The sequence below is a fragment of the Nannobrachium achirus genome (assembly GCF_963921795.1).
Source record: "Nannobrachium achirus genome assembly, chromosome: 1".
Classification (NCBI taxonomy): Eukaryota; Metazoa; Chordata; class Actinopteri; order Myctophiformes; family Myctophidae; genus Nannobrachium; species Nannobrachium achirus.
This window is the reverse complement of record NC_137810.1, coordinates 12,291,150-12,310,175: the sequence shown is the minus strand read 5'-3', so window position 1 is coordinate 12,310,175 and position 19,026 is coordinate 12,291,150. Positions and strand designations below refer to the sequence as shown.

General features: G+C 42.7%; 1 protein-coding gene across 1 annotated transcript in view; it reads left to right on the top strand.

Annotated features, from left to right (window-relative positions):
- Positions 1 to 5,864: 5,864 nt before the first annotated feature.
- gabrg3 (gamma-aminobutyric acid type A receptor subunit gamma3) overlaps positions 5,865 to 19,026 on the top strand; it is a gene marked incomplete at both ends in the record, with an annotated part of 192,654 nt that continues 179,492 nt past the window's right edge. Inside the window, one exon of the mRNA XM_080735407.1 lies at positions 5,865 to 5,961. Within this exon, the coding sequence (XP_080591533.1) occupies positions 5,865 to 5,961 (97 nt within the window). The remainder of the gene's footprint in view (positions 5,962 to 19,026) is intronic.

Sequence of the window (19,026 nt, the reverse complement as noted above, 5' to 3'; positions counted from 1 at the left end):
CAGAAGTAATGAGGACAGATTGTATAATAATAATAATATATTTATTGTGCTAGTTGTAGATTTTGACTGAGGAAAATCCCAAAGTAACTGTTAATTAAACTCAGTGGTGGAAAAAGCACTCAATTGTCTTACTTAAGTAAAAGTATCAATACTGCAATATAGAAATACTCCGTTACAAGTAAAAGTCCAGAATTCAAAATGTACTTGAGTAAAAGTATTAAAGTGTTGGCATCAAAATGTACTTCAAGTGCCAAAAGTAAAAGTACAAAATGTTTGTAAATAGCAGATCTACAAGCTCACAACGTGAGCTTGTAGATCGGCTATTTTCAAACAGCCTAGGTATAAAATAGGGCTAAAGTGGTTTATGTATGTTTTATAATATTATAATGTATACCTGCAAAGTAACTAGTAACTAAAGTTGTCAAATAATTGTAGTAGAGTAAAAGTACAATATTTGGATCCGAGATGTAGTGGAGTAGAAGTGAAAGTATTAGAAATTGGAAATACTCAAGTAAAGTACAAATACCTCAAAACTGTACTTAAGTACAGTACTTAAGTAAAAGTACTTAGTTACCTTACACCACTGATTAAACTACTAACTGTCAGAATAAAGAACAGATTCAATGGTACAGGGATGATTGCAGTATCTGTCTTTACAAACATGTACTGTAGTGTTTCCAGGGATTTTCTGTGTGCATTCTGCATTTTAGCCACTAGAGGATGATATAACATTCAGCCATGACCATAGTAGACTACAGTACCAGCACATCATTGTGCTGTAGCTGATGCTGTGATAGACATGAAATGTCCTTCAAAGTTAGCTGTGAGCGAAATTGCTCTGTTGTGCTTGCTTGCAGTGTGTGTGTGTGTGTGTGTGTGTGTGTGTGTGTGTGCGTGCGTGCGTGCGTGCGTGCGTGCGTGCGTGCGTGCGCGTGTGTGTGTGCGCGCGCGTGTGTGCGTGTGTGTGTGTTCTTATTGTGGGTTTTTAAAAACACCTGCTCCGCCATTTATTTTGATTGATTGAGGACTTTGTGTTTCACAGATTGATTGATTGAACTGTGAAATGACTGACAAGGTGTGACGGTTGAACATGTGTTTTTCATGCACAACATATTAAAGTTGAATATAATTTAAAGGAGCTGCATGGGAGTGACAGTCGCAAGTTACCATGAAAATCTCCACCGGCTGTCCGTCCCTCCGTCAGTCCCTCCGTCCTCCGTCTGTCCGCCACGCCACGTCACAGTTTTGCCCTACTCTTATCTCCGGAACCATTGCCCCTATCGAACTTTGCACACACACTCCTTGGATGGCAACTCACAACCTCCACCCATTTCTCACATGGCCCTCTTCTAGCGCCACCATGAGGCCGATTTTAGCAAAACACATTTTTAGACACTGCTCCTACAGATTTTGGCCTAAAATCACGCAAAGCGGTACACAGTAGCTCTCAAGTCATGTCAACAACATGGATGTGTCCCATTTCCCATATTCCCTCCTGATTGGCTATGATTGCCTTCTAAAGTTTGTGTATGCGACCTGACACTGTCACTTATCGATTAGGGAGTCTTACTGGTATTTTGTGGTTAGAATATGGACAGGTTTCTGGTCCACGTTACACTGATAAGAACTAGATGCGTGCGCAGGTCGGAACCAAAATTAGCCAATGAAACCAGCGCTCCCCAAAACAACAGGTTTGGGGATTGATGGGAATTGATTACATGATACAGTCACATGTGCATTTAGACACAATGTTTGTAAACAAGAAACGGGTCTATGTGTTAAATAGATCTCTCCAATAGTAATAATTTCTTGTTTGGAATCTCACCCTCTCTCCTGCTCTTCGGTAAACAGAAAATACATTTTCTGATAGAACACATCTCAGTGTACAGGATAAAAAAGTTAAATTGGAAGTGATGAAGAAGGAAAAGAAAGAGCAGACAAAATGTGAAATCGAACACTGAATAAATGGGTTCTGTCTCCTTATTGGATGGCATGTGTCCCACTTGAAAATGTATTTTTTGTATAGGCTATTAAAGAGAAACTTGAAGACTCATGTTACTGAACAAACACTATGACTATGATTACGATAGAATATAATAGAGCTAACTTTTAACAAATCACTTACAGCACCTGTAATTAGCCAGTAGCTATGCCCCTCCCCTAAAAGCTTTTGTCCAATGCTAGCTTAGCAACAGGCAGCTTGCCAAGGCTAGCTAAATGGTTGTCTGTCCTTTATTTTTGTTTTTCATGTTTTTATTGTTGGTTGTGGAAATAGGGCAAATGTCTATATGTACTTGTTTTTGTTCCTTGTTTCTGTCAGAGCTGCAACATTTTATGTGCTGAAACTAAATACCACCACCAACCTGGTTGTGTGGCAATAAAAGTAACTTGAACTTGAAGGCTGTTGCCAAGGTAAACCTTGGCAAGCAGGAAGTTATTCTAAGCTAGCATTGGACAAAAGCTTTTTGGGAGGGGCATAGCTACTGGTCTCCGCCAGGCCGACAAGCATTTTTTTGTGTCCAAAAATAAATCAGTTATTGGTTCACAGTTTGTCTCGATAGTCATGTGATCAAGACGGCTCTGTCCAATATTTCATATTCCATTCTAATGGGCTAAAATTGGCTTCCAAAGTTTGCAGGATTGGTCCACATTCCCACCAGGTCGACGAGGAACAAATGCCACACTTTTCACATTGGCGGCCACAATAACCTACCTGACCTGGCGGAGACCTGTGCTCCGAGGAGCGCTTTTTCTAGTTGTACAGTATGTTACCATTGGAACAAAATGAAACTTTAGCGTGAGAGTTGGGGAGTGAAATAAGAGCAGTAGTCATTTCGACAAAGGAGCGTCGGGAGGGTTAGCGACTCACGCCACGGAGGTTATAGGCTGAGGGTAAGGGTTAGAGTTGGGTGTGGAACAGATGACACGTAGTAACAGCGAAACGCTCCCATAAGAGCAGCTCTACTGCAGGCAGGGGCGTCACACCAAATTCTGGGCCCTGGGTACAAAGATTCACTGCGGGCCCCCCATGAATGTTAACTATTGAAAAATAGCAGATATACAAGCTCACAGCGCGGCACCGAGTGCCGCGCTGCGAGCTTGTAGATCTGCTATTTTTGAAAAATCGTGAAAATGTGTGCAAGAAACTTATGTTTCTATGTCAGTGGTGCTCAAACGTTTTCATGTGAAGGACCCCAAAGATGATATGTATTTGGCCAAGGACCGCCATCGCCATCTCAAAATATTTAGTTCCAGGGACCCCCCAGAAGCAAAATTTGAGTTACAAATGTTCGCTTAATGTTCGCATATATTCAAAGATTTCCGCACATTTTTTCACAACTTTTTCAAAAATAGCAGATATACAAGCTCGCAGCGCGGCACTCGGTGCCGCGCTGTGAGCTTGTATATCTGCTATTTTTCAATAGCTAAAGTTACTAGGGCCCCTCCACCTTGGGCCCTGGTAACTCAGTCCCACTTTCCTACCCCTTGTGACGCCCCTGACTGCAGGAATCTGAACCAAGTCTTTGTGTGAGTGAGTGGCATATAGATTTGTTGCTTTGGGTGCCAAAGTGCACCATTTGAGATTCAGCAAACATTTCCACTGCAATGATCTAAAAAGAAAGCCAAAAGGGGAAAGGCCCAAGGGGCAATGGAATTATCAAGGGATGACTTACTTGACTTAATCCTCTTGGCCCCCTTGGGAGCATAGGGCGTCCACCATGGATCTCCACCTCACTCTCCTCTGTGCAATGGTTTTTGCTTCTTGCCAGGAGGTCCCTGTCTAGACAGTTCATCAAGCGTGGACCGCCTCCAGTTGGATTTTGGTCTACCTGGCTTCCTCTTGCCTTGAGGATTGTAGTCTAGGGCTTGTCTTGCTATGTTTCTTGGATCCTTTCTAAGTGTATGTCCGATCCATCCCCACTTTCTAGCTTTGATTTGTGTGGTGATTTGCTCCTGTTTCATGCATCTCCACAGGTCTACATTTGAGATCTTGTTGGGCCACCAAGTCCTCAGTATGTACCTGAGACAGTTGTTAATGAACACTTGTAGTTTATCTGTGATTGATTTGGTGGTTTTCCAGGTTTCACATAGCCATAAAGGAGGACAGGTTTAACATTTGTGTTGAATATTCAGATTTTTGTGTTTCTGGAGAGTTGGGAAGACAGCCATACAGGTCGTAGTGTTCTGAAGGCATCAAGGGATGAAACCCGCTCAATTCAGCCACTTCAACACAATTTGACTGATGGCTAGGGAATAGACAGTAATTACAGCCTTTTTACAGTTTTTATCTCAAAGTTAAATTGTTCTTCATATTTTCCATCCTCCCTCCCTCCCCCCCTCCCTCCCTCCCTTCCTTCCTTCCTCCCTCCCTCCCTCCCTCCCTCCCTCCCTCCCTCCCTTCCTTCCTTCCTTCCTTCCTTCCTTCAGTCCCATTGACCATTCCCTAAGACAGGGGTCTTCACCGTTTTCAGGCCAAGGACCCCTTAGTTGAGAGAAAGATGAAGCAGGGACCCCCACAACCTATTCATAGATTATATAATAGTTTCATTGTTTGACAGCACAATCATCAGTGTATTTTGGAATCATGTCAATTTGTGTTTTCAGATATTTAACCACTTGAACCATCAATACTTAATAAACTTGACCTTTCACTCTGTAATTAGTCTGCTCTTTTCCCCCTCTACATCAAAGCTCTTTGCCAAAAATAGCTGATCTACAAGCTCACAACCCCCCCCCCCCCCGCAGCGCGAGGCGTTGTGAGCTTGTAGATCTGCTATTTTTGTCTTAAGTTCTCAGAATATGGATGCTAGGGTTCAAGTGGTTGATATAAAAAAGGAGAAAAAAAGTTTCTATCACTCAAAGGTTTGGAGGACCCCCTGTAGTAACTCTGGGGACCCCATAGGGGCCCCGTACCCTGTTGAAGACCCCTGCCCTAAGATATAGATCCCAGGCTATAACCATGCTTATTGTGCTAAAGAAGTAATTCCAGAAAAGTATCATAGGGGACCATGCCCATGCAGGTTTGTCGCAGCCTTAAACCCCCTAGAGAGAGTTTGTGATGAATGTGTCGAGCTCTGTTACAACGTGCATTTATAGTTGGCGCACCTGCGTAGCAGAGCGACCACCAGTAGGCTGCTATGTGACGGTGCAACAGAAGAGAAGAGAACATCCCCAAATGCAAGCATGATGAGTGGGAGGAGCGGCTTCACGAGGAATGATTGCCAGGACACGGGGCACCTGTGTGCAAACAATGTGCGATTTTCATGTTGGATGACTTGCTAGAGAGTGCATGGTTCTCCTCTGCAGAATCGGACCACATATCGGTTCCAACGTTATCCATCACAATCAACAACCCGGCGCTTGCTCGCTCTCTCTCTCTCTCTCTCCGTGCACACCTGCAAGTTCGCTGTCATTTTTTTATGACGAAGATGTCACTGAAACTGTTGCCATACTTGTTACTTGTGTCGGCTTTCAATACGTGGTGAGTGAGTGACGCATTTATTTATCTTTGTTTTATTATTTTATTATTTTATTATTTTCACGACATTTTCCTGCGCAGCATGTGTTGTTTTTTGAGAGCAAATACAAAACTTGTCGAACTCGAAGTGGTCGTGCGTCATGAACGGATATAATTGCTTTCTAAAACTTGACTTTTTTTCCAGCATTGTTGTCAGGGACTTTTTATGACTAACAGAGTGTCTGTCATGTTTAATGTGTAAAACAGTGAGCTAATTGGCACTATGTTAACTCTTTGACAATACAACAATTATTGACATATTTATGAACGTGTATTTTTTTCCCTCCCTTATAGCTCTCAAACAATCGAATACGAGGAAGAATACGAGGATGTAACCGTGAATCAAATGTTGGCTCCCAAGTCACATGAAACCGCAGACACCACGGAAATACTGAACCAATTACTGAGAGAATATGACAGGAAACTACGGCCAGATATCGGCGGTAAGTCACTGTCTTTCTTTTTCATTCACAGAAGTGAGTGTGTGCGTGCGCGTGCGCGTGTGCACTATCCATGGTCTTGTGTGTGCGTGTGTGCGCGCGCGCGTCCTGTGCGTTGTCCATGGTGCTGAACTGCAGTGAGGGACATTTCCTTTTATTTCCCACCATTCATCCCTATCACTGAGATATTGAATCAAAATGAGCCAAATCACCTCAGTATTTTAGCTACAACCTGAACCATGTCAGGGCGCAACTCATCATGAGCTTGTAGATATGCTATAGAGGGTATGCGCGTGACATCACTGTTGCTGGAAGTTATGTGGGAATGCCTACTGAGTGGCAAAAAACACATTTCTGCCATTGACAGCCCATACATCCCAACAGAAAAGTCCATTCTGATTGTATTAAACAAAGTTAAATTCACCAACATTGCTGCTGTACTGAAAGCTTGAATTATCTTTCTCTTTCTATCTGTAAAGTTTTTGTTTCATAAAAATCCACCATAGGAAAATATGACGGTCGTAGATTATCGACGACCGTCATGTTTCAGGGGCGAGGAGTTCAATCGTCTGGGCTACGTTCTGTCAAGACATTCTGTGCAGGGGATTATTTTTCCAAGTGTCAGTCAGAGTTTGGAAGCGTTCATTTTCAACAACACAACATCCTGCTGCCTCCTGCATTATGTGCAATTTAGAGACAGGTGGTATGCAGGACGTTGAGTGATTTGCAACTAGCACTTCCTAACTCTAATGCTCCAAGCTGCTCATTGTTTTGCCACTCAGTCTAGATTAGTGGGGCGGGTCCCAGTGGACGTGCATACCCTCTATTGTTTTTTGTTTTTTTTAATATAATTTTTTTTGGGCTTTTTATGCCTTTATTGATAGTGTACAGTAGACTGACAGGAAATGGGGAGAGAGAGATGGAGAGTGACATGCGGCAAAGGTCGTCCGGATCGGGAATCGAACCGGCGACGCCGCGGCAACCATGCCTATGTGGCGGTGCCTATGTGGTATGCGCCTTGACCAGTAGGCCACCGGACGCCCCGTAGATATGCTATTGTTGGTGCACAGCACCTCATGCATGACACATCGATGTGCAGTACAAATCAGCACCCTCCCTCGATTCACTGATTATACCTGAAGATGCAACAGACAGACATGCACTTCATCAGATCAGTGGTTCTCAAACCTTTTCATGTCAAGGACCCCCAGATTAATATGTTTTTGGACCACAATCTGAAAATATTATGTGACAGATTTGTATGGGGGACATCTCTTTCTAGATTGTCACATCGCAGTACGATGTGACATGTTGTGAGCTTGCTATGTTAACATAGTTAACAGTATATCGACGTTGTCGGGTGAAAGCTATCATTTTAAAAATGATTTAAACTAGTGAAAACAGCTGATCTACAAGCACACATTATATCTGCTTGTAGATCTGCTGTTTTCACTACTTTTGTGCGACAGCCTTGTATGATGTAGCAGGGCTTTACTTTGCGAAAGAACGTACAAATTTGAAACTTGGAAATACGAGGTTTCCACCCAACAACAACGATATAGGGGTTAAAGTGGTTAAACTTAACCCCCTGGCTGGAACCTCCTCAAAGACACTTGTGGGTCTTTGAAAACTACTGCTTTAGATGGTGTTTTTTGGTGTGTGGATAAGCTGTATGTCTGATTATTCGTCTAACAGCAGTCATTTTATAGGCTAATCCTACTGTGCATGCTCCCAGCTGGCTGTATTTGGGCATAGTAGACATGCATGCAATTCCACTCTGTGCACTATGAACCCCCTGAGTGTTAATGTAAATCTGAAGGCCCATTCCCACTGGGCCAGATAACAGATAAAAAAAAAATCTTTCTCCAGATAGAAAAATCTCTTTATCCATTCAAGTGGATGGTAAAAAAAAATATCTGTGACAGATATATATTTTTTTATCTGTATCTTACCATCCACTTGAATGGAGAAAGAGGTTTTTGTATCTGTTATCTGGCCCAGTGGGAATGGGCCTTGAGGGTGTCAAAATAATAAAGAAGAAGCACCCACTTTATTATAGCCAATCAAAGTTACCATTGTTTTGAGATGGCAGTACTCTACTAAAAGCTCTGGGCTTCATTTGCTGATAGGAGTAAGAAATAAAACGTTGGCTGTGAGGATACATCCAGCCTGACAGTCTGAATCTGTCAACAGCCTATTGTCTGGTGCCTCAGCCACTTAATACACCCACCATTATGCTCGTTGTGTCACGGGGACCCGGGTTCAAAGCCAATCCCTATCTTATTTCACATTTCTCCCCTCTCTCTCTCTTTCTCTCTCTCTCTCTCTCTCTCTCTCTCTCTCTCTCTCTCTCTCTCTCTCTCTCTCTCTCTCTCTCTGCCCTACGCCTCTCTGCGCCAGTGGTTCTCAACCTTTTTAATGTCAAGGACCCCCAATTTCATATGCATTACACCACCGACCCTCATTTGATACTGTGTCTTTAACATAATACTCTAAGGCAGGGGTCTTCAACAGGGGGTCCGCGACCCCTAGGGGGTCCGTGGGGATACTGCAGGGGGTCCCCGAAATTGTTGGAGGAAAAAAGTCTTTAAATATAAAAAAAACTTGATTCTGTCTCTTTTGAATAGCTTCTATACATAATTAGTGTGCAATTAACAGATTGTTAGTGATATATTGATAGTATTGACATTGGTTCTCAGTTAATAAGGTATGTTTATAAATGAAAATCAGTGCTCCACACTCTCCTATCCAAACGATTGCATTTAAAAGAAAATTTCTTTTTTTTTTCATATGATTTTTCATATGAAAAATCATATTTATGCTGACCCTCCCAGATACATTTTTTACACAGTTAAATTAACACTCTGAATTTCACTTGTGTGTGTGTGTCTCACTGTATTGTGCCCTGCAAGCATTATCCAACTCTGAATTCTCAGGAAAACAGGTGTGAGCCAGGCTGTGGCTCCAGCAAATAAATAATGGCCGTACAACAATAGACCCATGACAGCATTGTTCTTGCCTGCAGTGTGTAACTTCTGCAGGATCTTGTAGTGTCCTTGATTAAGCGGCATGTAAAGATAACAGCCGGCTTGCTTGGTGCGCCATACCAGCATGACAGCCATCAACACATACATAAGTTTCATTAGGCTTGTTGACTTTACACTGAACCACAGAGACAAGAAACTCACCATTTACACTAGGAATGCGCGACATGAGTCACAAATTAGACACCAAACCTTTTCTGGTTACTACAGCTTTGTAGATGCACGTTCAATTAAGTACCTGTACAGTATGTGACACATTGAAATGGTAGTCCCTTTTTTAGTAGTCTCGCGAGGCCAGACTGTTGCCTCCGCGATTTGGGCAAATGCTCCCGGCATACAGTCTGGCAAAAGGAAATAGAAACGATGAGTGCGAGATAAAGCGGATGTGACGCAACCGCTCCCTTGGTGCAGTAGCAATAACATGTCCTACTGGATGCGTTATGTCTCCTTTCAACATTTCTGGGGGCGTTATTTCGTCTTTCTCTGGTGTTATTGGTGTTACCTCCATGATGTTTTCAAACGTTTTCTTAAACTATACACCCATAACAAGAATAGGCCGCTCGAATGACTTTGTCTGAGCTATTGTGTTTCTGTTATGTTTCCAATGGGACTAATAGTTCAGTGCAGCACTGGCTACTTCCGATACTCACCGTTCGGGAGCTGCCGTTCCAGACTCTATATAGCATTCGGAGATTGTGGAATAGTTGTCTGGCTACGCGAGACTACTATTTTAGCAATAAGGAGCGGTTCCTTTTGGAAATATGTTTAAACAATTATGCTCCTGTGGGAGGTAAACTGTACAGTATTTGTGACATTTGACAGGAAGAATTTCCGAAACCGACGGTCTATCATTGCCTTCCAGCAAAATGTCCCACTTATAAATTGGGCTCCAACGGTGTTGTGGCAACTGAACAATAAACAACCACAGTCTTTCTCCTCATTTGGCTGCCTGCTATTCCTCTTTCCTGTTCACCACTGTCTGTTCCTCAGTCTGGGGCCTCCTCCCTCTGGGCCCAGTGAGTTGGGACATGATTGGAATGATTGGAATCATTGGTCATTTATTGTCCTCCTGATTGGCTGCACTTCACCTGACCCCACTTGTCTTGTCACATGATGCTGTACACCTTGAAGTCCAAAGGATAGCAACTAGGGCATTAATAACTTGTGATTTTTGCAAGTCGACTCAGTAAAAAGTTGAGTTGAAGTTGACTTTATCGTTTGATGACGTCATCACTCATCACATCCTACACGACCCCCCAATTATTTTGGTGGGGTCCCCAGATGATTAACTGTGAAACATTGTTTTCTCACCCAACTGTAAACAAACCAACATAAAGTTTAAGTGTATAGAGGGTATCTTCACATTTCTAAAGTGCCGATTTAAGGACTTTTTTTATACCTCTAAAATGACAAATTAAACATTGTCCGAATTGTCAAATATATAGAGGCAGAAATTGTGAAAATAGATGATCTACATGCTCACAACGCCTCGCAACACGAGGCGTTGTGATCATGCAGATCTGCTATTTTCACAATAGAATTTTTTTTTTTTTTTTTTTTTTAACTTTGACTTTCGACTTTCTCTGGTGGGAGTCGACTTGTGTAATGAAGTCGACTGAAGCCTCGATCAGAGTCAGTCCCACGGTGAAGAGCTATCCACCGCGGTGTAGTCTTTTTGAGTAATAAAACTACAACGTTGCGTCATTCCTCGCAGTGAAGAGCTTTCCACCGCGAGTCCCGACACATCTCTCTGTTTTTACTATCAGACAGATAGGCTCTATACCCCGTTCACTGATTGGTTGAAAAGGACTTCACCGTGACTGACTATGATGGCCTTCACTTATTTTCTGACTTGAAATTTGCGGTGGATAGCTCTTCACCGCAGACTCTGATCGAGGCTTTAGTCGACTTGTCGACTTTTTCGTTAATGCCCTAATAGCAACCACCTACAGTAGTTCAATGTTACTGTAAAATATAAGAAAAAAACAACAACAAATTGTACTCCCAACATTTGTAGTTTTCATGACTTGTAGTCAGGCTGTGGTAGGGATTGGGGATCCTTGTAACAGGGCCCCTTCTCTAGCCTCTGGTAGAACTGAAAGCTACGGTGCTTAGCTTTGGTGCTGGTTCTAAATCTTGTTGAAGAGAGGAGGTGCACACCAAGTGTTTCCATAAAATACCTCCCTGTAGTTAAAGGACAACTCCGCCCTAAATCACTTCTAGGCTCATTTCCATACTTATATTGATCCCAAAAGACTGTCCATGGGGTCTATTAGGCAGAAATGCCCCTGTTGTCCAGTTTCCCCAGCAGAAGCCAGCAGCTCTCATAGCATAGAGTGGAGCCTATAAGCCTATCGCTTTTACACTATTTGCTGTGGTCAAATGTGTTTTTATTTTTCATGAATATGTTACTAGTTGTCATTACAAACACATCCATGTCATCGTTGTCCCACACAAGTCATCACGCTCTGCTAAATAGATTTTATGCTTTTATGTGTTTTGCCAAGTCCCGTAAAAGATGCCCTGTGATTGGCCAGTGCAGTCACTTTGATTGGCACTTGTGCCGAATGCTCACCCCAAAACATGATTTATGAGATTGTGGTGGCTTGTGTGCGACAACCAAGGCATGGATGTGTTTGTAATGACAACTAGTAACACATTCATGAAAAAGAAAATCACTTTTGAACACAACAAATAGTGTAAAAGCAATAGGCTTATAGGCTCCACTCTATGCTATGAGAGCTGCTGGGTTCTGCTGGGGAAACAGGGGAATTTCTGCCTAATAGACCCCATGGACAGTCTTTCTGGATCAATATAAGTAGGAAAATGAGCCTAGAAGTGATTTAGGGCGAAGTTGTCCTTTAACCACAGGCTGCAATGGCCCAGTATATTCTGCCATTGAAGAATAACAAAAGAATAGAAATAATGATGCGGTCGGATCGGCGGTTCTGGACTACCATGAGTGCTTGCCGATGCTTGAGTTGCAGAGTTTGAAGTCGTCCGGTCCCATTTATGCACATGGCCATATATGGTCAACAAGGTCGTATTTGTGGCTCTGGTGGACAACCGGATCTCCATCTCAGATCATAAACAAACCTGATAAGCCCATATACACATTTCGGGTTTGTATAGGCCTACGATCTTGTCTGAGTCATAGTCACATGCCCGTTTTCCTCCCTATATATTGGCATATAGGGTTTATTTATGTCTGACGACTCACTAGTACCTTCGCATACCCTTAGGCGTACCCGTTCCCTACCCCCATTTGAGAAAAACCAAATTATAGTATAATTGTCTAAACGGGGTCACCAGATTGTGACAGCATACAGCTGAGCAGGGTCCTGGGGTGCAACAGTTAATCAAACGAATCTTTTTAATAAATTGCACAAATAATCAATTTGAAAAACAATTCATTTGTGGGAAGAGCTGACGTTTTTTGAACGTTTTCTTCCAGTAGCATAAATGGACTGAAGTCCAGTGGAGCTGCAACAATTAACTACTTTCAACCTGGCATCACTATAAGTAAGGAAAAGATGCTGCATGTGAGCTTGTAAATCGTCTATTTTCACTTTTTGGAAACTCACTGTTGTATGAAGTATCATATATAGCTTAAGTGGTTATTGAAAGGTTAATTGATTTAGTCGATTACATAATTGTTAACATGCTTGCCAATTATTTGATTCAAAAAAGTAATCGGTAATCTGTAGAAAATAAGTTGTGTGGTTGCCCTGACAACCAGACTATAGTACTTGTTAATAGTTACAGCCCTATTCCTGTTATTCCTCTATGTCCCACAAGTTTATGTCTGTTGTTGCTGCATGAGTCAGAGAGTATCATTGTTAGATTTAGGCACTGCTATGGTTCTGTTAACAGTCTTTAGACCAGTAAGACTCCCTAATCGGGAGATAAGCGACCGTCAGTAGGCAATCAGGAGGGAAAATGGGAAATGGGACAGATCCATGTTGATGACAGGACTTTAGAGATACTGTGTACCGATTTGCGTGATTTTAGGCCAAAATCTGTAGGAGCAGTGTCCAAAAAATGTCGGCCTGATGGTGGCGCTAAATGGGACAGATCCATGTTGATGACATGACTGTAGACGTACCGCTTTGCATGATTTTAGGGCAAAACCTGTTGGAGCAGTGTCCAAAAATGTGTTTTGCAAGAATCGGCCTCATGGTGGCGCTAGAAGAGGGGCATGTGAGAAATGAGGGGTGGAGGTGGTTTGTGGTTTGGCAGCCAAGGATTGTGTGTGCAAAGTTTGGCATGGATAGGGCCAACGGTGGCGGAGATATGAGTAGGGGAAAAGTGTGACGTGATGGACAGACTGACAGCCGGTGGAGGTTTTGAGAGTAACTGCGACCTGACGGTCGCAATAAAGACACCATAGTGAGCGTGGGATAGAATGTTAAGTCCATGATCAATGTTAAGTCCATGAGTTATGTCTCTGAAATACAGCAATATGTCAATTGTTGGAAAATATCTTGTGATTATTGTTCAATTAGCTATTTATACATTTGACCTGACATTTATGTCAATTTGTGCAGCAAATACATTAAACTGGAATGCTTGATTAGTTGGACAAAATCTTGATTCAAAAGCACACGCATAAGAAGATTTATTTTTCATTTGTGCTGAATGTTCTCCATATCAAAGTGCCTAACTCACCATGGAAATACAGGCAGCTTGTGACTGAATTATAGCTCTCGCATTCACAAGTCTTCTCACTTCAGGGTCCAGATGTGATATTTGTTCTGCTGCCTTGTTGGATGATTGAATGTGCAGCTTCTTATCCCGATGTAATGAAATGTAATAATATTGTTATATTACAAATATGTGAATTGTCAACTCATATGTGACTAGTGGCATTATGTACGACAGATTTTCAAGCGAGAGAAATACGCGGATTAACAATATAACCACTCCTGTTTGGAGCCGTAGGTCGGGTAGGGCGAAGGGAGATAATAACAGCTTCTAAAGGTAAGATTACCTTCTAGGCCGGAATTCTCCTTTAACTTCTTCTGCAAACATGTAAAATCCTGAAGCCACTGGAAATCAAGAGCTCTGCACAATATGATACACTATAAGCCTTCAACATAACATGATGCAATAAACACCATGGCCGTAGGATTCTGTCTATTTCTCTCTCCAACTCTCTCTCTCTCTCTCTCTCTCTCACACACACACACACACACACACACACACACACACACACACACACACACACACACACACACACACACACACACACACACACACACACACACACACACACACAGTACACGTACACACACAAAACGTGGTACAGTAGCATTCTATACTAGATTCTTTGCTTTATTAACTACCATTGCTGCATACGGCTGCACTGCTTTTGGAGTGCACTTTTTCGTTTTGACTCACTCTAATTACTTATATCATACTTATCCACAAGTTTCCCAGTGGACTTAGTAGGGAAATGGGGTGTGTTAATGTGTGCTCTACTTCCTCAAGAGGAGGAGGAAAGTCCGCACACTGAGTCGTAGCTCCAGGAATAGTAACTTTATTCAATCATGAAGGACAACGTTTTGACCTCTGTCGAGGTCTTCATCAGGTCTAAACAAGTCAATGTAGGCAAGCCAGTTAAATACAAACAGGAAAGGGAACACACAAATGACCAATGTGAAACAGCTTGAGATAATCACAAAGACACACCCACCAGAAGTTAACAGAGTGCCATGTTATAGGCTTTACAAAATAAGGGATAAAATATCCATTTCAGGGTGAGGCTGTTCAGTAGCTAGTCAAAAAGCAAACAATATGTATGCATAAAAAAGTTCCCCAGTGTACGCCCATCAAATTTGACCAAAAAAGATAAAAAGAGTACAAAAAGTATCACAATAGTAAAGGCAGTATTAAAAGACAAAGAACAGAACAAATAAACAAACAATAAAATCATGCTCTACTTCCTCCACACAGCTGATTCAAATCACTTAACAAAGCACCAAGTAATCACCATGCAGAGATCCAGGTGTGACATGCTCACAGCAGCAACAGCAACCAGTCAGAACGAAACAGCTAAGAGGAACAGGAAATGATGCCCACCTTTCACGTAAGGGCTCATGGGACACAGGAAACGTGTGGATACTGTATCATAATTTCAAAGAAATGGGGTTGAGGCTGTTCACACTTTATACGTTTCTATTCCCCTGGCTGGTAGCCACAGACAACCAACACAGACATTAATTTGTTTTGTCACAGGTCTCTTTCATGACAGATACTGGTACCAAAAGATCATCTTATTATTAAATGTGACTTTTTATGCCTTCTGGATGATCCGTTGATTCTGGATCTGTTCTCGACACTCCCACACAAGGAACGTCTCCCGGCCTCCCGCGATTGAGAACCGAATCCCATCGTTCATTTAAAAGAGCTGTTCAAAAGAGCGGAATCGTTGGCGAACATCACATCTCTACTGCGCTCCTCGGGGCACAGAAGAGCAGCGGCTGCGTTTTCTTTTTATTTAACTGTGTTATCGGTGTGCAAGTAAAGTACTCGGTGTTGTGCCCGCTCACCGGTAACACCGGTAACACAGAGTACCGCTGCAACCCTAGTTTCAGGTGTATGTAAGGGCACAGGGGGAGCTACAGTTTCAGGTGTATGTAAGGGCACAGGGGGAGCTCAATCGGCGTCTAAGCAGCAACTGCAGCGCTGCGTGAGTGAGTGACGTCTCCCTCACGGCTGGCTGTTAATGACATTGTCAATATTTCCGTGACGGCCCTCATGGCCTGATTGTGTCAGCTTCCTTTTGGGCTGACACGGGAAACCCTCTCAGCCGCGTCGGCCTCTGCTGTGCCGCGGCGCGTCACGCAACACAGCGAAGATAGACTCATTACCGGAGAAGGCGGGCAGGCGGCTCGGGGAAAACCTGGTGGCAAGGCTAACCCTGTGTGACAGCGGACACATTGGAATGTAGAGAGCAGGCCATGGTTATCATACTAAGTTCCCCTGGGTGGAGTCAGTGTGGGGGGGCAGTGAAGTGTCAGAGTGGCCTGGCCCTCCGGCTATGATAGGTGACATTCTTGTTTGTTTGTTTTTTGTTTATGGAGTGTGGCTGACTTTACACATGGCTCTACTTGTTATGGACTGAAGCATTGTGTGTGTGTGTGTGTGTGTGTGTGTGTGTGTGTGTGTGTGTGTGTGTGTGTGTGTGTGTGTGTGTGTGTGTGTGTGTGTGTGTGTGTGTGTGTGTGTGTGTGTGTGTGTGTGTGTGTGTGTGTGTGTGTGTGTGTGTGTGTGTGTGTGTGTGTGTGTGTGTGTGTGTGTGCGCGTGCGTGCGTGTTTACCAGGGTGTTATGGAGGTGCTAAGACCTTGAGTTGACCCCTTAACAGTAACACATTCATGTCTGACTCAATCTTTTCATCAAGGATTTTTGGTCACCATTTCCCAAATTGGGCCCATCCAGACCCACTCCAGTACCGCACCCACCCTTAGTAATGCCAACACTGGTAATTAGAAAAAGCTCTTGGCCATTAGCTTCATAGTATTTTAATACAAAATGAGAAACAAAACTCTGGCGCTTTATTGATCCTATGCGGTTTGCAGCGCATTTGTCATTTCAGTATACTACATTTTACATTTCTGATTGAGGCCATATTCCTTTCATGCAGTGAGCCCTTCCAAGATGGAATGAGCTCACTTTGTAGTTCAAGTTCACCTGTTTACAAGTTTACCTGTTGAATCTTGTACAGTAGTAGTAAACATGTCGTTGATTGGCTAGAATTGGAGGAGGTGTTATGTTGTTTGGTAAGAAATGGGCAGGGGGTGGGAGTGTTTTTATTGGGACTGTAAGAAATGGATGAGAGAGGGAGCGATTGATTGGTAAGAAATGGGGGTGTGGGCGGCGATCAGGGATGGGACGATAGGAAAATGTCATATCCCGATTATTGTGACAAAATAATTTACATCGATTTACAGTACGAAATTATCGCAATAATCAAAATCTAGGGCTGTCACGATATGACATTTTACATGACGATTAATTGTCACTCAAATAATTGGCGATTAACGATTTGATTGTGTATTTGTCGTTGATAATTACATTTCTGTTTGGCTTTTAGGCTTTGAAGTTGCATATGGTAGATATTAGGGGTGCCACGGTTCACGGTATAAAACCGAACCGTACGGTACGCCCTGCACGGTACCCCGTTCAATACGCCTTTAGGAAACCGCGGTCTTTTTGTGTTTGCAAATTAATTAATTTCTTACAGCTGGACAGCCACTGTGCATCGTGCACAAGACAATCTCCACTAAACCCCGCTCCGCAAGTAAACACGCACTAATGCCCCATCACTGTAGTCCTCACCCCCACCTACTCTGTAACAAGAGCCGACATTCACACTCGCAGCAGAGCAAAGCAGTTGAGAGTCCTCACAGAGACAGAAAAACAAAACGAAGCAGCTAGTCGCTTAGCTGTGCAGTGCGGAGCGCACGCATTGTAGTTGTTGTAACATGGAGAACAAGTCCAGGAGAAATCTGCTTGTTGTTGTTAGTCCCAAACATCATTACAGTCTGTTTTTAGACTGACCATAGCAGGCAGCGTTAGCAAGCAAGAAAGCCAAACGTAGCGTAGCCCCCAGCCAGAGTGTCAGACACCCGCTACTAGTCTCACTCACTCACTGACTGACTGACTGGAGGAACAACGCATGGTGAGTGTTGTTGCCATGTCTGATTATTATAAGCCACGTTGAGCTTGTTTTTATGTAAAGTTGCTTGTAGGCTAAATAATGGTGGATGCGGTGGTGAGCTTGTAGATCGGCTCGGCCACTTTCAAATAGCCGACGTGTATAGGTTTAAAGACCTCACGTGGCCTATATTCACTTATTTAAGCCTTGTTTTCATAGATCTGGTTGCTTATTCCTCTCGCAAAGTTTGGCAACACAGTGAACACACCTGTCTATTTTGGTTATAGTAATGAAAACTTACAGAGGCTATTTGCTCAAGCTTGTAGCCTACTATAGTATCTCTTGTTGTGTGCAAAACAATTTGTTCATAAATAAAGCACTTTGAAACTGAAGACGATGGCCAATATTGATGATAATAGAAAAGAAAATAATTTTCCCCCTTTTTATTTTAATTTTATATTATTAATTTTTTTAACCCACCTTAAGGCTAAGAGGCACTGTCATAATTCAATTCGCTTAGAAGCAAAATAAAAATAGATTTTTGGAAAGTAATTTATTTTTATTTATTTTTTTAATGCAAAACACGTACCGAACCGTACCGAAACCGTGACCCCAAAACCGAGGTACGAACCGAACCGTGGGCTAAACGAACCGTGGCACCCCTAGTAGATATGACACATAACCTAAATATACGAATACATTACTGACTTATTTGACAACTTACTACTTAAAAAATAACATTGATAGTGGAAATAGCCGAAATAGATCTGCTATTTCCACTATTTCTGACATTTTTCAACATTCACGATTATGACAAAATAATTGCGATAATGTCAAATAATCACGATTAGACGATTATGTAATAATTGTGACAGCCCTATAAAAATCCATTATCCAAAAGATTTATACCAAAACAAGGAGATGCCGCATCTTCTGCTTGTGGTTTCCGCTTAGACAGGATCAAAGGCCTGTTGTAAACGAATACCAGGCTTTCCCCCGAGAAAGCCTGGTGACGCAAGGTTAATATTTTGTGGACTGGGGTCCCCCAGGGTTCTGTTTGGCCCCCCTCCCGTTTCCCTCTGCACCAAAGTTCTCTGTTGAAAATAACCGACTGCAACGCGTTGGGCTCTTTTCACCAAATGTTCGCATATTAGGACATGCCCAGAATATGGATGCTATAGGACAGGGGTCTTCAACAGGGTTTCTGGGACAGGGGGTCCCCAGAGTTACTGCAGGGGGTCCTCCAAATCTTTGAGTGATATAAACCTTTTTTATATTAACCACTTGAACCCTAGTGTCTATATTCTGAGAACTTTAGCCAAAAATAGCAGATCTACAAGCTCACAACGCCTCGCACTGCGAG